Source organism: Astatotilapia calliptera, chromosome 9 (assembly GCF_964374335.1).
Source record: "Astatotilapia calliptera chromosome 9, fAstCal68.1, whole genome shotgun sequence".
NCBI classification, from domain to species: domain Eukaryota; kingdom Metazoa; phylum Chordata; class Actinopteri; order Cichliformes; family Cichlidae; genus Astatotilapia; species Astatotilapia calliptera.
Window position 1 is genome coordinate 7,252,279 of NC_137430.1, and position 27,635 is coordinate 7,279,913.

General features: G+C 42.2%; 1 protein-coding gene across 13 annotated transcripts in view; it reads right to left on the reverse strand.

Moving 5' to 3' along the window:
- svila (supervillin a) overlaps positions 1–27,162 on the reverse strand; it is a 49,653-nt gene extending 22,491 nt beyond the window's left edge. For 7 of the 13 annotated variants that reach the window (XM_080305901.1, XM_080305898.1, XM_080305895.1 and 4 more), the window contains exons 1-15: positions 26,012–27,162; positions 20,367–20,430; positions 17,953–18,044; positions 16,318–16,381; positions 16,082–16,215; positions 15,274–16,003; positions 10,409–11,278; positions 9,784–9,951; positions 9,138–9,172; positions 7,082–7,146; positions 6,351–6,487; positions 5,366–5,461; positions 4,627–4,933; positions 2,748–3,237; positions 1,527–1,686 (exon numbers count right to left, since the gene is read on the reverse strand). In XM_080305901.1, coding sequence (XP_080162027.1) covers positions 1,527–1,686; positions 2,748–3,237; positions 4,627–4,933; positions 5,366–5,461; positions 6,351–6,487; positions 7,082–7,146; positions 9,138–9,172; positions 9,784–9,951; positions 10,409–11,278; positions 15,274–16,003; positions 16,082–16,215; positions 16,318–16,381; positions 17,953–18,044; positions 20,367–20,430; positions 26,012–26,069 — 3,470 coding nt within the window. In that variant the 5' untranslated portion in view covers positions 26,070–27,162. The remainder of the gene's footprint in view (positions 1–1,526; positions 1,687–2,747; positions 3,238–4,626; positions 4,934–5,365; positions 5,462–6,350; positions 6,488–7,081; positions 7,147–9,137; positions 9,173–9,783; positions 9,952–10,408; positions 11,279–15,273; positions 16,004–16,081; positions 16,216–16,317; positions 16,382–17,952; positions 18,045–20,366; positions 20,431–26,011) is intronic. The other 6 variants (XM_080305905.1, XM_080305902.1, XM_080305900.1 and 3 more) reach the window with 5 other exon arrangements.
- Between the last annotated feature and the right edge of the window lie 473 nt (positions 27,163–27,635).

Below are 27,635 nucleotides of genomic sequence, written 5' to 3' on the forward strand. Positions count from 1 at the left end.
GACATGACAAACTGTATGTTAAGGATGGCACAAAAGCAACTACACGCTGTGGTTTTAATGAAGAGCCATTGAGTTTGCAGCTGCAGGCAGACTCTTTATTTCCACATGTGCTGAAGAAACACAAAACCTTACTTCCCCAGAGCTTTTAGCCCAACCTGTCACAATAGTAAAGCCAACAAAAAGCAGCCATGCTCCTCTACATTTATGAATGAGAAGACAGCAGACATTAAACAGAGGCAGCGAGCATGTCGTTTAGGAGCTGCAGAAGTAAACAGTGTACAGACAGAGCAATGACAGCTCTGATCCAATTACACATAAACATTGATTAGAGAAGCCAGTCAGTGTAACAGGAGCTGGGAAAGCAACTCAAACCTCAACCCTGAATTTTTCCATCTTTTTAATAAGGAAAACTGGGATTAGGTTTAAAGTACTCGACAAGTCTAAAAACCTAAACGTGAGCAAGAACAGAGCTTCAATTATTGAGCTCTCATCTGTGAGCTGGGGCAGACAGGACCAATATATGCAAGAGGTCAGGGTCCTGGCTGTGCCCCACTTGCCCCCCCATCACAAGCACCCCTCTGTGACCCAGCGAGGAAATGTCCTGTTCTGCCCCCAGGGCTACACAGCAAATGCAAAAACAGGATGAAAGCAGCACTCAGTCCAACTTGCAAGCTGTATCTGGGATACAGACCCTTGCTCCAGAGAAATGCTTTGAACGTGGGAACGACACAAATTAGTCAAAACATGGTCAAAGAGTCAGATTTACGAGAAGCACAATAACTAGTACAAACTCCACAGGCTTTAACACCAGTTTACATGCAACTTTATTATATCATCAGTCAGTTTAGAGCATGATTAGTGTCCTATGTCTGCCAGTCAACTAGCACGAACAGCTCAATTATCCCAGTATGACATAACAGGACTTATGTAAGGATTTGCTCAGGAATCCAATACTCAGCTTTAGTTTTGTTATATAACAACAATGAAATGTAATGAAAAAAAATCTATAATTTCTTTTCTTTATCATTTTGCTTCTGTTAATACTCCAGACTTCATCCCAGGAAGCTCAACAGTAAAGAAAAAAACCCTCTAATACCCTAAAAACTCCTCCCTCTTTGCCCTCATGATGTAATTTTGAGTCATCACATTTTATCCATTCTTAATTTAAAAGTAAAAGAGCTGATCACAAATGTGCTATGACTGATGACCATTCATGAATAATGAAACCATTGGTCCTAATCATTTAGCATTTTTATGCACCGACACCTGTTTTCAGTGACCATGGCATTTTGTCTTGAAATACATGTATTTTCTTTAAAAAACAAAGACATTTAAACTTATTTTTATTGTTAATGAATTAAAAAAACAAACATGTAGCTAGCAGAGCAAACCGTGATTTCTTTTGCGTTGCTCTTGTAGGATTAATTTACCGAGAAACAGGTAAATGGTATTCTGCAATACGTGAATATGGTCAGACATGCAGTAAATATATATTAAATCCTATCTTAGCACACTTCCATGCTCACCTCTCTCTGATGGACATGTGTCGGGCCATCATCCTGTCGCTCAGTTCGTCTCCCTGCTCAGGTTGAACCGGGTCAGCTGGGTGTGTGTTGCTGTCTGTGTCTGCTGCTTCGGGGAAGCCAGATGTTGCTCTGGATGTTACCACAGTTGATTCCAGCAGGTCTGTGAGTGTGAGCACACAGAAATAGTGAGAGGAGAGGGGGAGAGAAAATAAATAAAAATCAGTAACTCAGCAGCAACTCCATAAACATTAACTGTGACCGCTTGTATGATCTTTTGAGGAAAATACATTAACTAAGAATCGCTGTGTAGGGTGTAAACCCTTTAACATAACAGTCAGAGGTGTCACAGTGCAGACTCAGCATCTCAAAGCAGCATCGCAGCAATCATCTTTCATGCTCACCGAAATAATCCCGTCCACCTCGTGAGAAGCAGCAAAGACACTTTGAACAGCTTTAAACATCTCTGCCACAGCTGTAATCAAACAACCCACACTGGAGACTCAGGTCAACGCACTATTCCTTCCCCCTGCCCCGAAACAAGTTCCACAGTTCCAGTTTGACTGATTTCTATTTTCTGACAAGCCACATGCTGACACAGAGACAGTGAACGGCCCGGTGTTACTGCAGTGCTCAGATACAAAGGAAGCCTGAAAACCACAGTCTGAACTCAACATTTTCACTCAGACACACAGGAAGTGGGTTGGATTAGAACTTGTTGACGGAAACCAACTGTTAGCATAGTTTGCTCTTTAAATTTTTAAAACCTATTTTAGTCTTCTGATTAGCTTCACTTTTTTCATTTATTTCTGTTAAACTCCAGTGTTCTACCCAGAAACACTAACTCTGCATGCTAACCAAAATAAGCTTCCCATTTAACACCAAATTAAGTTGCAGGTGCACCTTACTAACCAAGATAACAACCTACTGCTAGCTTTAACCTACAAGTCCACAGCACTACCCTCTGATCCAAATATTTCCAGTTACTAAAAAAAGGAAATATGCATCTAGCCATTCATCCATCCTCTTCTCCTCTTCAGGGTCTATAACACATATCGCTGTTGAATGTTAATATAGACAAGTTACAGTTATCATTCTCCCCAAATCTTAATGTAAACTTGGCAAGTTTATAAACTTCAGTAAAGACAGAACAAACAGCAGAGTAGTTCAGGCAATAAAAAGCAGACTGATGCTTTTGAGCTCCTCCTCCTGCTGTTTTCTTACCTCCGCTGGTGGCCCTGCTCCTCTGGCTTTGCTCCTGGCTGTCCTGGAGCCTGTGGCTCTCTGAGCTCCACAGCACTTCCTCTTCTATCGCACTGTCCGGCCACTGCTGCAGCTGCTCCTCCTCTGCTTCTTCCTCCTCTTCTCTCCTTTCTCTCCCACTCTGGGGCTGGGGCAGTGCTGTCTGCCTGACTGCTCTCTCAGGAGACGGCAACTTCCTCTTCCCCCCTCCCAGATCAATCTGGTCTTCCCCTTGGGGCAAAATGTGATGCCTATGGTGATCTGAGGATCCCTGGGACCCCCCGACTGGGCCGTCTGGTTGGCGAGGGGGTAGAGACCTGTCAGAGCTGGGATAGGTGGGCTCCACGCAGGCTGCAGTGGATATGTGGATGTCTCCGGCGTGGTCACTGGACACCGTCCCGCCTGCTCTGAGTGCAGAGGAAGACGAGGAAGATAGGTGGTGTCCAAACCGAGAGCCTGTGCCGTTTTGAAGCTGTGTAATGCAGACAGACAAAGAAGTGGGTCAGTTTGCTACAGAGGCTGAGAAACGGCTCGGGCAAAGTGCACACACAAACAATCGAGAGAATAACGCTGACTAATCACAGCCTGCCTGACTCAGTGCACTTCCTGGGCATCACACAGCAGCCTCTCTTAATGGTCAGCCCACATCACAAAGCCATGCCAGCAGCCGCCGACGCACAACGCATGACAAACACTTTCAGTTTATAACAACTGGGTTCATAATCCATAGAGGAGAACTAACCTGGCACTTCTGCTGAGGAACAAATGACAAGCAACAGAAAGCAGCCATGTCAAGGAAACTTGCAACATGTATCCATCCATTAACTCGCTTTTGCTTCAAATTTCTCTCTCATACTTCCCCCACAATCAAACTTTCAACCCCTGTGGCTGTAGATGGGAGTTGAACTGCTTTTGGTTTCCCTCTTCTTTGTCACAGAGACATCTTTTAAAGCCCACAGACTCGCTGATATGTGTGCTTCATCCATCCACACCTCTTTATTGAACTGGGGTTGATGACTCAGAGCTTTATCACAAGCTGGGCCATGCAACGTACATTCAGAATGAAATCACACCAATGTGGAGACGAGCCAAAAAAGAAAACACAGAGCGTGTTGTTCACAGAAATGGACGGTCATTTCTGAGAAGAGTGCTCCCGCTGTGTCAGCCTCCACTGATGCAGGCAAGTGGTGGTCGGTGACTGTTCAGAGGAAGCTTACTTGTAGGTCTTCTACCAGACTGTCACACAGCTCCTGCTCATCACTGAGGTCTACGTCTGAGAGCTCCTGGAGCAGAAACACCAGCATGCTGCAGTTCTTGTTTCATGGATTTTCTACTTTAGTAGCAGGAGTTTAATTATAACCCCTGCAAACCCACTGACTAACAGATAACATGTCATCATTGCAACTTCTCAATTTTTCCACCTTTAAATGTTTTTTCCCTTTTCCATATATCATCACTTCGGTGCTCTCACATTTCTTCATTTTTCAGTGAACACTAGAATAATTCTGTCATATGATTCCATCCATGCCCAGTTGAAACTCTGTTAACATTCATTACCCTTAAACAGCAATCTGCTCCCAGAGCTGGACAGCAGCTGTTTGGTTACATCATCATTTATATTCATTAACAGAATTTTCACTTTTCCTCTTGTGTTCTCTAAAAATATTAATTCATGTACTCTGTGCATAAGACACTGGATTGACCGAGTAAGTCATGACACATTATTACTACATTTATACTCCACCTTTGTATTGTGTGGCACTAACAGAGTGAATGTGTACAGTAAGAAAGCAAAGTTAAGAGGTCTTCTCCCAGTGAACCGAAGCACTGGAGAAACAAAGTGACCTTGCAGCTTCCCCACCTGTTCCATATCTCCCAGTGTGATGGGCTGTGTCTGGTAGCGAGCGTTGGCCCTCCGCTGCCGCGTGTCCCCTCTTGTGTGGGTGACCCTGGTTGGGGGCTGAGCCAGCCGGTTGAACAGCGCCATCTTTTCAGCCAGGCTGAGGGTGCAGAGGTCAGGCTCCTCCTGAGTCTCGCTCTGCTTTGTATCTTTTTCTTTTAGTGAAGACGTCTGCGTCGGGCCCCGGATCTCCTTGGTATCCTGCACCCGCCGGGCCTCCCTCACTTGCTCATGGGCAACAGCACTTTGCTGTGAGGATGCCTGCAGGCTAAGGAGGGGAGAAGACATCCAAGAGACAAAGAGGGAGAAGAAAACGGAGACTTCTGTAAGCTTGTGGGGAGCTCATGCAAGCCAGCGAGTGGCATGTCAGAGAGAGTGCATTTTCTGACAGCCAATAAAAGTCGCCAACACAGAGCCAAAAAGGTTTGCTACACATGCAGGGTGAGTCATGCTCACCAAGCAGTGAGTTAAAAACCCAGACGTCCTATCTTAGCAATTAATTCATGTAGTTTCCTCCGATCACACATGAGGGCACCAAACCTTAAAACTGTGCATTAGAACTTTACCAGCAACTCAATCCTATAGTTTAAAACACAGTGAACGAAGAAAAACTGCATAGCAGCCAAGACTCAAACGTGTTAGTCAAACACCGCACTTCGATGTGAGCATACATATCCGTGCACACACGTCTGCTGTGTACCTGTATGGTGGGACAGTGCTGTAAACTAGGGTGGGGCTAGGGACGCGTGCTACGGCAGCGTGAGCGGACACCATTTGTGGCACGTGAGATGGGGCGCTACAGTGGTCAAGGACAGGGACACAGTCATACACACACAGAGGACAGAGAAGACAGGAAGGTGCAAACATGAAGACTAGGATGGTGGTTAAAGTTTCATGTAGATGTGAGGACAGTGAAAAAGTCAGAGGCACAGCTTTCTTTAAGAAACAATTTCACGCAGAAAGAAAGGTTTAAATCTACAAAAACTGGTAACACCCTAGAACTTCATCTTCACAGCAAGGTCTCTCCACAGATGGATGCCTACACACAAGTGCACAGTTGAGTTTGTTCCGCTTTGATAATCTAGGAGAACTTCCCTTTAGAGCACTTTTCAAATAGAACAGATGTGCATGTATTTGCTTTAATGCACTTAAAGATTTTACACCTCTGATTTATTGACCTGATATGTGCTGTCAGGAACACACAGATCTGTAGATGGAGTCTTAGTGGTCATTCCCCGGCCACAGCTTGTGACAAAAAGGGGAGGAGGGTTGAGGTTTTGCTATTATAGCCCCGGAACTATGCAATTCTCATCATACTGAGCGATTAACATTTTTGCTCCTTTTAGATAGTCTCCAGAAACATTTCTTTGTGAAAGGTTTTAAAATGAGTACTATTATAGTAATAAAAATTAAAGTAATGAGAATAAAAACCCACATGTGAAACATTTTCAGAGTAAAAAAAAATCAGAAGGTTCTTAGTAAAAGGACCAGACGTACTTTTTTCTTGTGTCACATTTGTACTCACCATGGGCTCATTTTCAAGCTTACATTTATTTAGTCATTCTTCCTGATAGAACTATATAATTATACACTTTTTCTTTGCCTATCAAGAAAGTAAGTTACCCTATTATTGTTAGAGGTGTCTTTCACATTACATAGCATCAAACAAGGTGACAGAGCCTTACGTGGCTGCGATGACTACTTCCTCAGTTGTGACCGGCTGAGTTCTGGATCGATCTTGTGTCCGTCTTAGTCTCCTGTCCACAGCAGCATTCCTGGACCGCAGTTTAGGAGCTCCGCCATCGACGCTCTTCTCCAGTTCCTGGATGGAGATAATTAGGGTAAACATTGGTCATCTTTAGAAATGAACACAGCTGATTACACAAACTGTATAGACCTTCTCTGGTCCTTAGCAGATCTTGCAACTAAATAAATAAATAAAAAATTGCTTCTTTTTTTTTAAAGCAAAATGAACAAGCAAAACTTCCTGCACCTTACTGCTTCCATATGAAATAAGAGCAACATCTGAGACTCTACAGGCTGAGAAATGAACAGGCTTTGGATTGAAGCAACACTGAAGAGGACAGAGACACAATTCTTCCACAAAAACGTGAGAGCCTGACACAATCATACAGAAAAGGTTTCCTTCAACTCCTTCCTGCTAAAAGTGATTCTAGAAGCCGCTGAATTATGGCACAAATCATTTCAGGAATAAGGCTGGCTCAGTTGTGACTCACATCTGCAATCAAAATTTCTAAATCCTCAAAGTAAGAGAAGGACAGGAAATTGAAATCAGAATACTTTATTAATCCCAGAGTCTGAAATCGTACCCATAACTGGAATGAAGTTTTTCCTCAGCTTGGAAGCTCGTACTCAGACAATATAAGATGCCCAACAGGCTGAAGTCAAAACTCACCCTGAAGAGAGAGCGCTTAGCTGCGACGCTCAGCTTGGCCCGTTCATCTAGCTTCTCTTCATCAGCTGCAACAAAGGAAAAAAAAGTTAGAGTTAGAAACCAGCTCTAACTACATAAATTCTGCTTCACAGTTCTCTGTATCATCTATACTTTGTTTTACGTTTTGGTTTTTTTATCTTAATATTTTATTGTTTTATGCTACCATAGACACTCTGTAAAACACTACTTAAATTTTCTGCCAAAGACACTAAAACACCAAATTATATTGCCAGAAAGAGCAAATAAGTTTTGTAATGTGATTATTTACATATATTTCTATTCATACACTAATGATTCTATTAAGTGTACACTTTGAGTACACAAAATAAAAACAAGGGTTTCAACAAATGTCCTTGAAACCACGGGGTACGACTTTACAGAAACAACAGAGACTCTTTATTTCTCCATGAACACCAACACATTCCAGGCTTCTTGCATAAGTAACCCTCATTTTCTCCTCAGTCAACAATATCCTCCTCTTCCATAGCTGTCACTTCAGTCCTTTGCCCACCACTTCACCCCAATAACAGCTCTGCATGGCTACGAATCTGTGAGTTTTATTGACCGTACACAGTCTCTTGTTGCGAACTCAGTGCTAGTTCAATCCTGTACAGTATGTACAACGCATTATACTTATAATATCGCATTAAACTGCCATCATGTAAGGACATTTCAAAGGCAGACAATTTGAACAAACTCGTTAAGCTAGTATTAGCTTAATTAGCTAGCTTGCTCTAGTTTAAAATGTACTAACAGTGGTTATTTCAAATGACTGTAGTCACTAGTCGCTGATTAAAGATCCTGCTTTAGTCTACATATTTACTAAATTATAGGTCAATAAAAAAAGAATGTTATGCAGTAACACTGACATTATTATAATATGCAAAAAACTGAAGTCACTTTAAAAGAAACTGAACACTTTAGCACTAGCTAGCTTTGGATAAAAATGGTAACAGAAGAGCATCTTAAGATGATAGGTACATTTATGCTCGATAAACCTTTCCCAATAATCTAATTATTTAACACACAGAAGTATGACAACTATTGTGTGATACCTATCAATCGTTATTAACACCATCTGGCTTAATGGCAGGGAAAAAACAAACAAACCACTAAACCCGTCACTGGAGTCACTCAGGAGACTATAAAAAGATGGACAGGTGTGAGGAATATACACGCTTTATTCTCTGCAAGACACATGCCATGACATCATCAAACAGCTATCCCTTTGACACTGCAGTGCTGAGCTCTGGCCTACATAATACTCGCCAAAGCATCCCGACCAAGTCATGTTTATAAGAAGCAGATGAGCTGGCTCTGCCCTAAGCGGGGCCACAGTGATGTTATGCTACTGTGAGCACCATTAATGACTCTGTAAACTCCACTTCAAAATATCACGCTTTCATATAAAATAAAGACGACCTAAAAAAAACAGATTTAAGTCACCAGGCCTCCATCCATGTGTTTATTACTGAAGCCACTGAAAACTCATTCTGTTCACTTATAGATGAGTGCAGCTGTAAATTATCAGTAATGCTGTTTTCATAGTTAGTCACTGACCACTGAACTGCAGATACTACTACATGAACCTATGCAGTTATGATACAGAGCAGATATAAATGGAAAGACAGTTGAACTAAAGCATGAATGTAACTGCATTCTTTTTCCATCCTCGTGATCTCAGCAGCCATCCAAAGAATTATAAAAGAAACTGTGCTGTATCAGTCTGTGGCATGACAATGTGTAGCGTTTAAGTTGGCTCTCATGTAAAATTAACCAAGAAAACCCTGAAACTGAAACAATGTCCATGTGATTCAGCATTTCCACATGGATGTCTACAGAAATATTAGATGTGGTTACTTTAATTCATGAGCTTTACTTTTGTTGTATGATATCTATACCGGAGTAGAAAATAAGATGCAATGAGCCTAGCATTATATCTACTTATTATTATACCTACTTACTGTTACTGTATTCTGAAAATCTAAATCTGAGGTTAGTGAGAAAAACTACTTACCTTCAGTAGAAGCAAAGTCTGAACTCACACAAGACCTTCAAAAGCACAAAAAGAAAAAGGTGATCAGTTCGAAGCTTATGTATAACAATAAAAAAGGTGAGTAAATCAGTGGCGAGTGGTTAGAAGGCTAGCGGCGTGCTGAGAAAAGCAGTAGTTTGTGGTATGCTGGAAATGTGACAGCTCGCGTTAGAATTGAAAAATGGAGAGAAAGCAGACCAAGCTAGAGAATTAGACAGCATTACATTAGTCTGCTCTGATCCATGGTCTCGGGACTTGATTACTGACAAAGGCCAATTCATGCGTCCTCACTGTGGTCACGTGTGATGACCACTGCCAAGGCCCAATCAGAGGGACCTTTGGCCTTTAAGCTTCCTTGTTTGCTAATGTCGTTAGAATGAAAATCAAGGAGAGGGAGGGTGTTTAGGTCTGTATATGTGAGCATTATTCTCACTGGCCTGTTTCACTGTGATGATATTGATAAGACTATGGTACCTTGGTAGAGACTAATATATATATTTGATTACAGGTCACCCGAACATGACTAAAATCAACATTTCGTTGCATTCCAAATTAAACAAAGTTGTGATTTCTTTTAACATGCATGCGTTTCACACTCAGCTGTGCATTCTTGAATCCAGAGCAGTACCTATCAGTTTCATGGCGCTCAGCAGAAGTGATGGGCTGTGTCCTAAACCTCTCAGAGGTCTTTCTACTCTCCCCAGGATAGATATACTGCCGGGGCCTGCGCCCCCTGTCCCTTTCCCCTCTCCATGGGGCCTCGTAGCCCGTCAGTGCCCTGCACTCCTCCATTTCACTGGAGGGGCCATTCAGGGAGAGGGATCAACAGACAGAAAACCCAAAGGAAAGAGAGAATACAGAGTTGTCAGGGAGAAATAGAGAGGGACATGGTGCAAAATAAAACTGTTTAAAAGCAGAGGTGTTGAACATTCAACCACACCTCTGGTTTTTAAAATCGAGCCTATGAGCAAGCCCATGCAGATTTTTTAACAGTTTAAACACACACACACACGAGCTCCAGGCAGTATCCAAACAACTCACAGTGCCATTAAAGCAGAGACAAACACCGTACTGCAGGACGATTAGTGTTAGCAAATTAATGAATGTATGCCATGTCTACAGATTAAATGAACCACTGTGCTTGGGATGTTAGCATCACACCAGACGTAGCTGCTTGTTAGTCGTTGAGTAGCCAGATGATGTTAGGTAATAAGCGTCAGCGAGTACAGGCCATGCAGCATTTTACCACCTACAGTTCATTCCTGCGGCTGGTTGGAGGAGTGGTGGTGCTCTCCATGTAGGAATGTCTGAGCTGTGCAACAGACACCCTGGTGTCCTGGTGACTCTCTCCATTACTCAAACTTTCTCCTTCTCTGACCTCCTGGGGTTCCTTGGTTTGGTGTTGCAAGGTCCTCTGATTGGGTCCTTGTTGATTTCCAGCATCAGACACGGATCGGCTCAGAGCTGTGGTGGAGCTGGAACTTCCTGGCCCTGTGTGAGATGTTCTGGGCTCAATGTGGGTCGCAGCCGGTCTTTTGTGGGCACGATCAGCGTTTTCCCGCTCTCTGGGTCGGCGCTCCGCCGCCTGCAGACAGGAGGTATACTCTGCTTCCTCCCGTCTTGGTCTGCCTCCAAGTCCCCCTCTAACAGGTTCCTCTGCTTCAGCCTCTCTTTGCATCCTGTACACGACCAGCTCCTCCTCACCTCGCCCTCTCCATGGGTCTTCAGTGCTCCTCTCTCTGCGCCGGATCTGTGAAGGCAAGACTGCTTTTCTGCTCCTCAGAAGGCCCTCTGTCTTGACCGCCTCAGCCTCACCAGCTTGTTCCTCTTCCACCTGCTGTTGCTGCTGCCCAGTTCTGGATGTAGAACCAGAGGTCATGGACAAATAACTGGGGTAATTGCCAACTTCTTGCCCTCCCTGTGGACCAGACTGGCTGTGCTGAACTTGTGGATGATGGTGGGAGTAGGCCTGCTGTGGGCCTAGTGGGTCTGCGTGGTAGCGTGTAGAAGCCTGGAGCTGGTGCTGAAATTGTCTGCGGTACACTAGGCCTTCTGTAACATTTCCGAACTCTGGGCTCTTCTGGCGGCCCTCCTCCCTGACAAGCCTCTCCCTAACTCTGATTCTTCAGGGAGACAAAGGACTGGTTAACATTTGGAAAACATCAATAGGCAAAGCATAGCTCTCATAGAAGCTCAGAAAGATGACTTTGATTGTGATCCTTTGTGTGTCAGCCTTTGAGCACTAAAGGAGGAGCTCAGCCTCTTGTTTGACATTAGGGCTGGACACTGACAAAGCATGCAGATTTTATATTTGGATGTAAGACCAGTATAAATACTGGCTCAGATGTTTAGTCTTCCTGACTCAAATATTTCATAAAACCATAAACATACCATACAAGCCAGATTAAAACCAACATACATCTTTGCCTGATATGAACTGGTTTAGAATTATTTCCAGGCTCTCTCTCACACTGGCAATAATGGTTAAATTCTTACTAAGATCTGATTCTTGAAGAAAGTATTCAAAAACAAAACAAAACACCCACAACTCACAAATCCAGTCACCGACAGCATAATTGTTAAAAAGGCAATACTGTACGAGCATTTGTCATTGTTGATATAATATGATCCATCACACAGCTGTTACCAAATGGGGTTTAAGCTAAACACAGCAAAAGGTGAGTGAGAAATGAAGTTATGGTTGGAAGCCAAGGGGACTGGAGCTGGTGACAATGAGGATGAGGATGACTGTTCAGCAGACGTCCAGAGCTCAAAAGCAGAGATTATTAAACAGTCGCCTGCCGGTCAACTCAGGACCCTAAGTGAGTAAATGCAGCATCATCACAGAAATTTATAATAATAATAATATTTAAAAAACTGGAGCCCTGTAATGAGCTGCTGTTTAAAAAGCACAGCTCACAAGGGTTGGTCCAGATGAATGGGAACATGGTAGATGATAACTGGGGGTGAGAAACAACCAGCCTTTGTCTACCTTGAAGGCCAGTTGATGAGGGAGTGGGTGTCGCCTTCAGCATCAGTCTGGAGGAACCAATCAGTACTAAGTTTCGTCTTTGCACTGCACCAAGAGAAACCCAATGGGAAACGTGATTGACTGGGCAGTTGGGTCTGAATTCAGTGTTGAGGTCTTTTTCTTGAAGCATATAAGCCGAGACAAAACTATATTACACACTCCACTGACTTCACATTAAGACTGACTGAAGAGACACTGAGTTTAGCAATCAGCACAATCCCAAGAACACAAGTTTAACTCCCACACGATACATTTAATTGCCACAGTAAAAATATGAATAATAAGTCTCATATTTAAGGCTTGTTGAATTATGACCAATGGTCAGATAGTGCAGTTATATTACATCAGATCTTATTACATAGATGCTATCTATAGATACACTCATTTGTTGATAACACTGATGCTATCTGGAGAGAGGGCTCTTTAAATGTACGCCTCTGTAGCTGAGGTTTTATCTGCAGAAGCAGATATTCAAGGGAAATGCCATCTCACTCCACCAGAGCCAGATGAGTCATGCTGGCCCTCTGATGCTGAGTAAAGGCAAACAGTGTGAATTTTTCACTAAGCACAGATCAGAGTTCAGCAGAACTGGAAAAAATGTTGATCAGTTATAAATACATTAAGAGATCAACTGAAGAATGAAGGGAGGAAACAAAAATCAGTTTGTGAAGCAAATCTCTTTTTTAGGGATACAAGAACCTGAATTTAACAGCTCACTACACAACACAAAGTCATATCTGTTAGCCTTGGATTCAAGTGGGGAAACAGACCTGACGCAGGTCATGAGGTAGAAATGTTTTACTTGAGTAACTGGAGATTACAAATTACAGATAGTCTTCTGACTGGACCAATCAGTTTGGCTCTTCCTCAACTATAGCAAGCCTCATGTCTCTGTGTGGAAACATTTCAACTCCTAAGCAAATCGATAGTTGCAACAGAATTAATTTTGACCAGCTGACTGAATATTTAGAAACCTTAGACAGTCTACTGAATAAACTGCTAGCTTCCAGTACTGACACTTGTGGTTCTGTAAGAATAATAAGTTATCATCTGCGTATAAACGTATTGTGATTTATTGTAGATTATACACCTTTGATGAGGCTATTGTGTTGGACTGCTGCAGCGAGCGCCATTTGTGAAGCAAAGATGTTAAAATCCTTAAGATATCCACTTTATTGTACAGCACTTAGGAAAACACTACAACTTGATACTACTACAAAAATAACAAACTAAACTAAACTGTTAGTGGATAATCAGTGCAGCTCTGCACTTAGTTTGCAGAGCTGTGGCTTGGGTGGTAGAGTGGGTCTACAAACTGAAGGGTCACTTGATCCCACGCTCTTCCAAGTCCAGAATGCATGAGACTTGCAGTAGAAACTCATTTGTTGAGCTTGAGTGCTCAACTTTGTGGAAAGGCACTATATAAGTACCATTACAGTTAATTGTTGTTTTGATTATTTTCTGTCACCAGTTCCAGAAAGTTTCAATGCTGATAAAGGAGATGAAAATGATCGTGCTGGAATAAAAGTGCATCAAGCTTTTGCTAATGATGACATTTGGGTTGCTCTGAACATTTCACTACAAGAGCTAAAATGTAGCATTTCATGTTAGTCTCCCACACATCCAATGAAAAAGGAGAGCGGAGACACTCCTATTTGCTTGTTTCTCCTCAGGGTTCACTGGTCTTGATCAGACCCAGCTGTGGGTCAGAGATGTAGCTGTGGAGTCACACTGAGCTGCCCAGTAACACAACACCCTCCCTGCACCATGGACACACATACAACCTGGCCAAGTTTTGAAACCTGAGAGGGAAACTGAGGAAAAGAAAGAGGGGGCGATGCAGAGGGGAACACAGATGGATTGGGAATAATGTCCCGGACGGATGTAGAAGCAAGGAATGCACCTTCATATGTTTGTTTGCAGTGGAACAGTGCAGGGCTGGAGCCTGGTCATGATCTGGGTTGGGCAAGAAACAGGGGTGCATACACTGATTCTCTCTTTTCCAACAGTTGTGGAGCTGAAACAACTCTTAGCACGTCCCCTCTAAAGAGCTGCTAGCTCAGGTGTTTTAATATTCAGGTGTCATTTTTGTCCTTTTAGCCACCATTTAAACATACAATTAAAGGATGGACTCACAACGACAGTGTTATCCATTCCTCCCCTTAGGCAAATGCAGTGTATCATTTTGGTGCACATGCTAAAGTACTATCTACAACTTAGTATGAGATCCTCTGTGAATCTGAAAAACACCCCAATTTGTTCTTCAAGACATCCACCTGAAATCTCTAGAATAAACATACAGCACAGAACAGCACAGGCAGACTAATCTGCCCAGTTGTAGGTGACTATGGGAGCTGGTCTGTTCCAGAATGAGCTCGGATTGCATGACCTTGTATCAAACAAGAGTCCTGCTAAGAGAACGACCTTGGACATGTGGAACGAACAGAGCAACAGTGACAGAAATAGATGGAGAGATGGATCCATCCTTTAAACACAATGCAGTGTGAACAGCTGTTAAAGTTCTGGTTCTGGTTCAAACCCCATGTTTGTATGTGAAGGGGATCTTGGGAGCTTAATGCAGAAAAAGCCTCCCGAAACAAGGGACAATTTATGTATAAAGTAAAATATGAAACCCCTCAAAAATCTGGAGTCACGTAGAAAACTCAGGGTTGTCCATTTTCAACCAAATCAAACTTAAAAAAAAGAAAAAACGGTTTGCTACAACAATGTGTCTTCCTCCCTCCACAAGTCACAACAAGCTAATCTTGTTGTGACACCATTGTTACAATTTAACAATGGTGTCTCAGTTACCAGCAGAAAAACATGGATACATCTATGTTTCTGCAAATGCAGTGACGTCTGACCTTTTTTATTCCATGTTGTGTTGAGAGTGTTGCTGTGTTAGAGGGAGTACTGCACACTTTGGTATAAAATTTGATCTTTGCTTTTTTCAAAAACAAAAACAGTTAAAGTACCCCAAAAACTTTAGCAAAAGTGTATTTTACCATTGTTATGTATAAATGGATTTATTAAAATAAAAAAAAGATCTACCCCCAACAAAAACAAAGATGAGATCAAAACACTCACCCCTGTCTGCTGAGGACGTTCTGGGCCTGCTGCTCAATGAATAGGTCACCAGGAGACGCACCATGTTTAGGCGAGGAGAGGGAGGGGTGTCTGCCTTGCTTGGGTGAACTGGGTGGTATGCCAGTCACTGTGTAGTCTTTTGCAGGCACCTTAGCAGAGGAGGACGATGATGTCACATCCATGTATGAAGAGGAGGATGGAGGCTCAGGCGGAGCGGCCCTGCGCTGATTCTCCAGGTTCATCAGCCTCTCCCTCTCTGAGAACAACTCCACCCTGGTGTGACCAATATCACAGCCTGGGTCCGGGTAGCCGTGTGGCGGAGCTGAACGGCCTGCCCTTGGGCTAGTAGCTAAGGTACTGGTGTAAGCACTTAGGGTGATATCTCTGCCTTCCTCTCCCACCAGCTCCCCTCTATTACGTCTCTCTGAGCAGTCCGACTCTTTGTGAGAGCGGGGGTAGCGGGAGTGATGGTCCAAGTCGGGTTCCTGATCCAAAGAGATGCCGTAGCGTTCGGCCAGCTGCCGGCGCCGCTCTGCCTTGTAGCGGGCGATGCGTTCAGCCTTGGACTCCAACTCAGGAACACCTTTGGTCGGACCCGAAATGTGAACTGGCTCAGTGTGGATGAAGGACTGAGGCTCAGGCCTGCATCGAGCTCTGGACTGGCGCTCTGGAGCCATCAACTGCATTTCTGGGCTTTCAAATCCCTCCATGCCATAACGCTGAACGGTAACTGGTGCAAGAATAAACAAGTCATGTCTTTGTTGTGTAGAAAGAGACACGATAGTCTGTAGTACTGTTCTTGTCTCACCAGCACAGGGGTCAGAGGCCCTAGTGTATCGTGGAGTGTCCTCCTCCAGAAGCCGGTTGGCCACCAAGGTAGGCAGCAGAGACGGATGTACTTCACCCTCTATACCCTCCAAGCGCCGAGCAATGCGCTCCTTTCTAAGCACAGAAAGAAAGGGAAGAGTCATCTTTACACATTATTATCCTATGTAGTATTATCTTTATTACTGTAGCATATTTATAGATGCATCATTATCTCACCTGTTCATTTCCAAGTCACTTGTGCTTGTGGTAATGCCCTCAAATAGTTTCCTCAATTCAGAGACTTAACAAAAATAAATAAATAAGCAATAAAATCAGTACAGAATAAGCAGATCTAATTAAATGTTTAATTGGTCTAAGATGACAAATTTTGGATAGATTTTGGCTCACAGGAAATATTTGTAGACATGCTTTGGTAATCTGTAATATGAACACATACCACTGAGCTCACATATACATATTATCATAAAATGTTGGTTTGATTAAATCATTGATGTTATATGTTTAATGTTTCTGAATCATTTCCAAAATACTATTTTCCACTAATCGACACAAAATCTCACAAAACCAACTTACAATTTATGTTATTTAAAAAACAAAACAAAACAAAAAAACCCAGAAAAAAACCCCATGAATAAACCCTCCTGAGACCACTGGTTTAAGAGCCCTTATGAACTCGGATGCGTCTTACTTCTATCAGTGGTCCAAGCTGGTTTGAGTCCACCCATGAATCAATGAAATTACAAAAGCACACCCACCCGTCTATATATAGACTACACAAGTCAATGTCAGCATAAAAACCAACAGGATCGTCTGCATCTCATAAGACAGGATTGCAACAAGGCACAAAAACAGGAAAATTTCTAAAGGGGGGAAAAAATTCTCAACCCATCAACGATAAAAGCTGTGAAGCACCTAAATCTGGCTGCCCAGACTTTGGTTATTTAAAATCTTACCAGAATCTATAGCAACAACAATTACCAAACACCAATGATCCCCATCTAATGGAGCAGAATGGCAGAAACCTCCAAAACAAAGGTTTGCCAAGTTTCAAGGATTGTTCTCAGGAAAGCTTCTGACATTTCACCATTTCACTTCAGAGATACTTCAGCCAAGGCAAAAACGTCTGCCTTTCATTTATTTACATAAAAAAAAGAAAAAACATAGTTTTGACTTTGTCAATGCAGAGCATTGTATTGTAAGAACTGCAGAGTAGGATGAAGCTGATCTGTGGAGTGATGGGTTCACCAAAGAAACAGCTGATTGTAATTATTGTAATTATTTGTCACAACATAAAAAGATGGATCCATCCACCCACTTCTGCTCCTCTAATCCAGGATCACTGCCGTTTCTCTGTACTTTATTTTTAAGAAAAGGTATATTTCAAATATTCAACACGTATTCTCTAGTGAATGAAGAAAAATCTAAAATCATATTCAAAATGTTTACTTTTGATTTGATTACTTACTATGTTACAAAAGTCCAGAGTTTATACATGAGTCAGTTTATAAACAGCTAATCAAAAGCGTCTTCAAACTTATGTGTACATTCCAGTGTGAACCACTACAGGATCTTTATTGGAACTTACATTAAATAAACCCTGTCAAGAAAACAAGTGCAGCATAATAACAGCAGTTCATACATAACATTTTGCAAAGCTGGGCCTTGTAGAAAAACTGGTTTTACACAAATGTTGACTTAATTCCAACCTGGCAAACAAGCTGCTGTTACACAACAGCAACTCTGACGTTGTCAACGTTCCCACAGTTTTTCAGAGTCATTTTCAGCAAGAAATAATAAAAAAAAAGTAAAAAATACATAAATAAATAAATAAATAAAAATCACTTCACTCACCTTTGGGGAGATTGGCCAAGAGACTAACATCTATATCCTTGGCGCTTTTGGCTGGGTCGTCCTTTTCGTCACAGGAGAATTCTTTCTGGAAGCTGAGGGGTGCAGAAAAAATACCAACTCTTATTGAAACAGGGCTGAGCTGTGGGAAACTGGATTTGTTTACATTGTAAGCAGTTGTGAGGGGTTCACTGAATCAATCTGAATTTGATCAAACACAAATCACTGAACTATTTGCTAGAAGCGTGGTTGGTTTGAGAGGTGGTCAAGAATCTAATCAGTCAGTGGATTGCGGATGAAGCTACAAAAGTATGCAATTAATCATCCGAACTGTGCATTTGGAAGTGAGACTGTAAATTTCATCAACTTCTCCATCTCCAAATATTCATCTAGATATTAGACATTTCTGACCCGTTAACACCCCGAGCCTCGCAGATATGCAGCAAATTTCTCTGTCTCTCAAAAAAAACAAACCCCCCCCCCCCCCAAAACAACATATTGAAGTCATTTATGGATTTGATTCAAAACCACAAATTTGCAATATAGCTATAAAAGAGCTGGCAGCAGATTACTGCTGTGAGGAAACAGTCAAGAACTGGGAAAACCCAACTCGCTTGAACTCTGTGGCTGCTGTAAGGGACAGAAACCACGGAGTTGTGAACACCCTGATACACGCATGCATGGTGGATCCTTTCTCATCACAACACAGGAACATCTCTTTTCATCACTACTTCTTCATCTTTAGATATGTTCACCATGCATGCAAAGTGCTTTCAAAACAAAACAACACCCAGATTTTGGGCATCGATGTGCCCAACAGTCTTATAAGTGTAGTGAAGGAAACTTCACAGATTAGAGTGTTAATAAGGAGGCCTGATGGTGTATTTGACAAACAGCCAACAACATTATTGAGCACAAGTTAGTTCCTCACCCATCTGAAGTACTGTCTTAATAAAGAAATTTACATTAAAGAGAATATTTTTTAATGTGATTCATGTATGAGGAAGAGAACACAGGTGTTTATATGTGGAGCTCTGATCATAGAAAGAGAGAGAAAAGAGAGGAGAGGGACACGGGAGAGACCACTGCGAAGGTTGCTTCTTAGTTCTAGAATGAAAAGAAAATAACGTCTCCAAGAGAGCCAGAGCCACTTTGTTTATGTGCAGCAGTCTGTATCAGCAAGTGCGTGTATTGATGAACAAGTAAAGCAGTGTTGTGCAATGTCATTGTTCCTATTCTTTATTGTATAGCATGGGAAGAGTAAGCAAACAAAACATGGAAAAAGGAAAAAGATTATCCCGGTTGTGAGGTTGACTTACGGTGCTGGATTTGTAATGAGAGGAACCCCTGATAACGGACAAGGTGCAACTCTTACAGTTCACTGTGCATTACCATCAGCAATTCTGCAGTATTCAAAGTAACTACTCTGCATACAGCACTGTGCCTTCAGCTAAATTCTTCACTCTTTCTCGAGGCTTTTAAAGTGTTTCTTTGCACTTTGGTTTGCTTTTTCACTCATTTTCAGCCCAGTCCTTCTACACGACCATCGCAAAGGAACGCTTGTTTGAGCCATTTAACACTGACCTAAGAATCATTAGAGCATAAAATGGGACCCAACTTAAGGGATAACCAGTGTTGGGTCTAGATAACAGACAACTTAAAGAACGAGCTTTAATTATTTATTTAGACAATTTGTTACCATTAGCCTGTGGCAAAAACACATCATTCTTTTTAATTTCGTGACCTGAATCTATGAAAATGTTCAAGATAGCACAAGCATAAAATAGCATTTTTGCAGGAACAAGGTGAGAGCTATTAGCTGAACACGTGACATATCCTAGCATGGCGTTGGTATGCCCTTTAAAAACAAGAAAAAAGAAAATAAATTCAGCAAAGACCTAAAACAGGACCTGAGCGATGCATCTGGCCCTTTGGTTGATCCACTTCACTGTTCAGTGAAACCTCAGGCATGGCTGTCAAAAAAACGCTCTTAAGGAAGGGAAACAGGAAGGAAAGGCTGAGGTATGCCAAACTATACAAGGACTGGATTGAAAACCTGCGCCAACTGATGAATACAAATTTGAAATTTTAGGTCAAAATCTTTGTCAGTATGGAAGAAGTACAACAGTATCGATACAGCTACCTATAAAACTCAGAGTCTGTCATGGTTTGCGGCTGGATTTCAACCAGTGCTTGTTGGACAAAGGAATTTCATCCACCATGAAGTACTAGGTGTTTGATTAGAAATGGCTTCAGTGTTCAGCATTACAATGATCCGAAACACATGACATACCTGACACAAACACAAGGAAACACTATCAGTCATGGATTTGAGCTCCCCTGCAGGAGCATGATGCCTGTTTGCTACATTTCTAAGTAGCACCTTTACTTTTTAAAGGTCTTTTTGCACATCTTACCTCAATGCTCTCTTCTGTAGCAATCTGGGATTGCTTAGTTTAATGGGGTTCTCACTCCCAATTCCTGTGGACAGAAGAAAAGAGTAACATTTATTCATGTTCCACGGTCCATTAATTTCACTTTGAACCCGGGGTTGTGTATTCAGATGAACAGATGATCAGAGCAGCGTAGGCATGTTAACGTGAAGCAGCTCTCTCTGCAGCTCCTTGGCACAGGACCACATTAATTAAGAGGCCTTCCACAGAGAAAACGAACAATGTGGAAAACAATCTACCTGTCCCACTGAATCATATCGCACAATAAGTAGTCTATGTTAGTTCTCACACACACACACACACACACACCATTGTTGCATTTATATTCAGACACACCGTCTCCTTCTTAAGCATCAGTCTATGTGTTGTGCATGAGATCATACATCAGAGCGTTTGACGGCCTGTGTACAGTGCAGTTTCACCACACATCAAAGTTGCAGTGCAGATGGGATCATTGTCACTGGGTAGCATTTCTACACTGCACCCTCCAGGAATACAGAGAGCACAGATAGTTTCCTCAGCCATCAGAAGCATAATGTATGATAAAACCTAATTACATACACAATCCAACTTTCTACAGTCTGGTGTGTATTAGGAAGAAAAATCAAGTCGGTAAACACGGGAACAATGTGGTATAAACACCTGCCTACAGAGACATACAGCCTCAGTACCCCCCCATCCCACCAAAATGGGGCATTAGTGGGTATTAAACATCACAACAGTCTCATGAGAAACCCAAGTTGTGCAACACATCCCTGTAGGGAACATCTATGCTTGCTATTTGCTCTAAACCTCAAACGTGCGGTTCTGGCTGCACTTGGACCTCTGAGTAGCCAGAGCTGTGCAATTTTGGGAGAAACATGTGGTCCTACTTCCATCCCCTCCGAGATCACCTCAAGGTCAAATCCCCCCACCCCATTAAACTTGCCCACTGCTCCACCCAAACCCCTAACATCTCCCCAGTGGCTACCCACCCCAAACTAACCCCCGCCCCTCCCTTCCCCATTCCAGATCTGTTAGTCCCTGTTAAAGATGTTTGGGTTGATGCTTTCAATCCCTCCTACTTAAGCAAAACATCATCTGAGACATTTGAGAAGAAAGGAGGCCTATTTGGAGAAGGTGGTGTGCGGGTATGGGTTTAGGGGTAGTTGAGTATTGTTTCAGCTGGATGGAATAGGGCTGCTGAAACACAGTGAGCCTTGAATGATAATCTTATTCAGAGTTGACTGCGTTTTCTTTTGACCAGAGTCAAAAAGATTAAGTCAATATCATTCAAGCAGGTATAAAGTCTCTTTACTGATCACACATAGATGAAGTTTAGATTTTATACAAGCTTAATTGCAACTTAATCTTTGGCAGTAACAGACTTTTGAACATCTAATTTTTGAGACCAGCAAAAGGTTGAGGAAGCTATTATTTCTTGATATTTCTGTGATATCATCTCAGACAGATTAAGGTCAGGACTAGGCCATTTTTTTTCTTAATTTAGTTGTGCTCTTTGGGTCAAAGTGTTTTCATCATTCCATTTTTTCCCCGAGATTCAGATCTAGAACTGATATCCTGGTTTTCTCCTATAAAAAGCTGAATCCATTGCTCCCTCGTGACTACGATGCTCCCTCCACCGTGCTTCACACTTGAAACGGTAAGGCATTCGTGTTCGGTGGTTTTCTCCTTTCAAACAGTATTTTTTTTTTTTTTAAAGCTTAGCTATATGTCTAATTCATCTTGTATATGTTTATTTGGTTTGCACCTAGTATTTTTTAAATTACAGTTGTTGAGATTTCCATTAGCAATAGAAAATGAGACAGTCCTGAATTAAGCTTCTCACAACTTTGAGTTAAAGCTATAAATAAATGCAATAGAGAGTTTTCTACACAATGGAATGACCACTATTGACCAAACGTCAGCTACAAAGCAATACGCGATATTGATGATACACGAAGCAGTATCACTTAACATGTGGATGACTTTACAAATGTAGCCTTCTTTAAACAAGTAGTGTTGAATATTAGACTGCTGTACTGGAGGGCAGCCTTCCAGCTCTGGTCCAGATGCCAAACTAAACATGTGACTGTGTTGGGCTCAACTGTCACAGTTAGGTTCCAAAACTCTTCAATAAGTGAAGGCTTTGTTGAGCTCCACAGACCACAGCTAATAGCTATGTTGGAGACAATTGAGGTGAAGTGAAAGACAACATTTATCCAGAGCTAACAATTACAACTCCTCGTAATTTAAGTGAAATCGAAACCTTTGTTACTGGTAAAAAGCCAACGTGTGTCTTATATCCCACTGCTTGTTCAAGAAGCATAAAGAAAGAAAGAGATCATTTACCCTTTCTCCACAACTAATGCTATCTTTTACATAACCATACTAAATTGATACAAATTGTTGGGTGTTTTAATACAGACTACCACGGCCACAGCAACCACAAGATTACTTTAAAAACATCCACAATATTGCATCGCCATTTCATCTTTCTGTACTGTGATACCCACATGGAGCCATGAATGCCAGGTTAAAGGAGGTGAAGTCTGATGAAATCTAAAGATGTCTAATGCTGTTAATTTAATGAGTAAACTGGAAATACATGAGAATAAAGGAGTTAATTTACTAACATTTGGATAAGAAATAATAATAAAAAAATAATAATAATCAGGCTTGTTCGAAGGCATTTTTGAGGCTCAAAATGTGGTTTTAGTGCCAGGGCTACAGTTGGGTTATGGTTAGGTATAAGGTAAGGGTTAGACATTAATTTTTCATGGCTAGAGTAAGCATTGCCAATTAGATGTCCTCACTAAGATATGAAAGTGTGTGCGTGCGCGTGTTATGAAGCACACCGGTTTCAGTACTCGTCCACCTTACCCCAATTGTTCTTGGCATCATTCATGCTTTTCAGATGTCTATAATGTAAGTGGTCAGTGGATTTAAATGTTTAGGAATAACAAAACTGAAAAATATCTTAATTTCCATTTAAATTATAGTGTGAAACAAAACCAGATGTAAAGTTTAACTAGCTGCTTTTGCAAAAAATAACCCACGCCTTCTTACCCTTGGGGGCAGCCGTCTTATGCTATTGTGAAGTCTCAGACTTAATTCTTCACAAACCAGACCTGTACTCCTTTTACACCTCATATACTCTATATGCTGTGGCATGTGGTCCATCAGGAGTGACACCACCCTCCACCACCATCCCCACGGTTCCCAGAAAGGGCCTCAATTCATTCGTCATTCCAGACACAGGCATAAAAACCTCCACAAAGATCACAGATGTCCCACAGCCTTTGATGCTGGCTGTAATCTACAGAAACACTATGGCTGCTATAGCCGCAAGGGAATACGCCAGGAATTCCTCAGCACTGTGCCCCGTGTGTGTCGACGACGCTGTAAAGGCAGCTTGATGCAGATAAAACATGAGGATAAAATCATTTCACGATTCAGTGGAGTGTCATTGAGGTTCTGAAGTGTACAAGCCTTTTATGTGATGGTATCAAAGGTTGTTGTATAACACTGTCTGTTAACAAAGAAGCTAAGTTAACTTTGGAAAGGCTCTGATAAACTTGACAGTAACATGAGGCTAAAGCTCCATGTCTTAACCCACAATACACCCAGTGTGGCAGCCAAAGAGGCATCAGTGGCTGACCATATGTCTAATTTACGATCCAGGATTAACTTTGATTCCTGGGATTACAGCAGGCCCAAAAGTAACCACCCTTTATCTGTATGAATTACATCACACCTGAAGTGCCTGACATTTAAGTCTCAGCACCCCCCACCAATTTTCCAGTTGCCCACCGATTCTGTGTGCTGGGAGGCTCAAGCTGCAACTAAAGCCTCCACACTAACAGGAGCTTAAGAATTAAGGCATTGAGGGGGGGGAAAAAAAAAAAAAAAAAAAAAAAAAACAGATGGAGAGACAGAAATTAGGTGAGGCCACTGCTACCAAACAGTGTTCTAAGCACAGGGATGCCACAATAAGCCAATTAGGTCTTAAACACTAGTATTAATGGTTATAAAAGCAGTTCAGCTGCAAAGTCTGAATGAAAGCGTACTTCTACAACCTAAACTCCTCAAACAAGCTTCAAAGCACATCCTCCTCCGAACAACACAAGACTATTCTGTATGCTCACATAAAAGCCTGACACTGAGGGCCACCTGCTGCAGATTCACATCCATCTTAACACAGACAAGCAGATCTAAACACTCAGGTGTCAGTTAGAAAATATAATGAGATGCATTCAGACAAACACAGGTATCAACTAGTGGGTGTATAAACAGGGGTGAAGGAAATAATGCAAAAACTGTAACGTAGACCTCAACACTGATAATATTAATCTGTGATGCCACATTGTCTCTAATGCTGAGTACTGACAGGTACAAACATGTCAGTACTTCTCACATGTTTGTACCTGTCAGGACGTCAGCCAGTGCTTCTGATATACACAATATGACATTTATATATTACAAAGCCATGAATAATTGGGTCATTTAGAGCACTAGACCAAGCTTTGCGTTCTAGTCAAACCTTTCGAATTCAAAATTGTTGATTAAGGATTGACAGCACGGTGGTTAGCACTGTTGCCGCACAGCAAGAAGGTCCTGTTTTAAGGAGGTTGTCGTTTTGAAATGGCGTTTTGCGATGTATTTGCTGGCTTTTCACTGAATGCTGTTCTTGTCCAGTTCACAAATTTCGTCTGAAAGAGCTGACCTTAAACAAGAAACTCAAGTTCTGAAGCAAAAATTTTAACAAAGTTTTTGCCAGCAGTGAAGTTGCAGTGTGCCCTCTGTTGGTCAACCTATGCAATGACCCTTTCATTTTTCAACTTTTATAAATGACAATACTGACAGATCAGACACTACTAGCTTCTCTGACAATTCGCTGTTATAAATGAAGGACATGTGTAGTGAAAACATTTAGTCAAATAAATTGTGTCAAGTACAAAAATATGTTGAAAGTAGATGTTTCTGCAACACCCCATGTCTTGCTTAAAAATAGTTACTTTGTCCTGATTACCAGGTTCTCCTTTTCCCTGCACATGGAGACCGTCTTTAACAGCTTACTGAGCTCAGCTATTCACTGCTCTCTTATGACACAGTGCTTAAGTGCTATGCAACAGATCATATCCATACAGCATCTCTGTGTCCATCTCTCTATATCCATCTCTATCTCTCCATATCTATCTCTGTATCTAGACTGAAAAAAAAGAAAAAAAAAACCTACTGAATACTCCTAATGACCCAAATCCAAAGTCAGTAAATTTTGTTTAATTCAGTGCAAAACCATATACGCCTTCACAACACATCCATAAAACTACTTTTTCAAACGTCCAAGTAGGTATGGAGCCTTGAAATAGCTTCCTACATAAAACAGCCCCCTGCAGTATTAAGAATCCCTCATCTTTACATAGTGTCCTTGGAGGCTACAGCTGCAGTGCAAGGACAGCTGGCTGGAAAGCAGGACAGTGAGCAGAGAGGAAGGGAGTCTGCGGTTTGTTGCCTGCCAACTTCTACGAGCTTAGAGTCCCAACAGCCCAAACCAGAGTAACCTGTCCCCAAGCTCACTGCCTGAGCTACAAAATCTGAGCTGCAGAGCCCTAAGTCACTGCACTTACCTTGGCTGCAGAACTTGACGTGACTCAGGTAATTCGAGATCCATGGATTCCGGTACATTTTGGCAACAGAGTCAGGTGAGAGTTTAAGACAGAAAAGAAGTGAAAGACACGGGAAGACAGAACAGCTGACCGAGAAGTGATGCAACTACAAAAGTACTCCGTCAGTGCTCCGGGACAGGCAGAGAGGGAGGGAGAGGCGAGTCAGGTAGTATTAGAGAGAAGCAGGATAGAGGGAGGGAGGGGGAGAGAGAAAGATGTCCCAGCCGCAGTACCAGCATAAGCAGTGGTGGTCCTGACAGGCAAACAGAGGAGTGCTCAAGCTTTTGCTGCACTACACCTCTTCTCAGATTCACTCCTCTGCTCTGGCTCCTCTCACCAACCAATGTGGACTAACCGGTGCCCGCAATAACAACAACCTGCAGGTCTAAAAGCTGCTCAGCATGGGCTAAGCTCATTAGCCAAGGGAGCAAAATTAGGCCCCTTCTCTACTGCAGACTGGAGCAAAGTGTCCTGCATGCTTCAGAGTGAGCCTCAGAGAAGAGAAAGAGAGAGAGAGAGAGAAAAAAACAAAACAAAACTGTGCATGCACGAGAGAGAGAGATAGTTATGCGAGTCCCACGAGAGCACTGCCTTCCCTTGGCTCACACACTCGAGTGGGATGCCAAAGAAACCGGTGCAGAGCGTCAGAAAAGGGAGGGAAGAGAAATAGTGCGGAGTCTGGAGAACGAGAGTGGAAATAATGAGGGCAGGAAGAGAAGACGAGAAAGTTCAAATGACCCTCTCAGTCTGATGAGAAATTCCAGTCATCTCTCAGCAGGGACAAAATAAAAGGAACAGCATGGAGCTAGGCAGAAAAAAAAAAAGCTGGGAAGGGCAAAGAGAAGGTACGAAAGAAAGAGCGAAACAAAGTCAGGAAAAGAACGAAGGAGCGTGCGAGCTGTAATGGGGGAAACAGAAATGTGTCTGCTCGTGACTAATGTTACCATTACACCAACAGTTTGCTTCTTCCTAGAACAACTAATAAGAGGTGCAAAGGGAAGAGAACTAGGTTGATTTATTGATATCCCCACAATTCTCCTTTTAACACACTAATCAAACGTGTTTGTGTGATTCAAGCCCACATACACCAATGTTACACAGTGAGTCATGGCATGTAGAAACCCATTCTATTCTATTGTATGAATATGCTTTACGTGATTGCCAAGAACAAGACAAATGTGCTTGCACTCACACACCTCACCTATACGTCAATGTGACAACGACATGCTTATCACTGTAGTGAGAGGGCACTACAGGGAGGCTGGCACAGTGCCTGATGGTGCCTTTAACAAGATACTGTGGGGGGGGGGGGGGGGGAGTGATGCATCTTATCTTTCTGCAGCACACAGAGAGAAAGCTGTCAGCGCCAAACACACAGCAGTCAACATAAAGCAGATCTTTTGGATGGAACCAGCCACAAATGTCAGTTTCTCAATTCAGTGGCTGAAAGGTGTCAAGGGGGGGGGGGGGGGGGGAATAAAAACCACCTTCTTTAAAATATATTCATCTCAATGGAGCTCTTTTAAAACTTCCTGCAAATCTAAACTAGGTTATTGGACTGTACCGAAAGCACAAACATGCATCC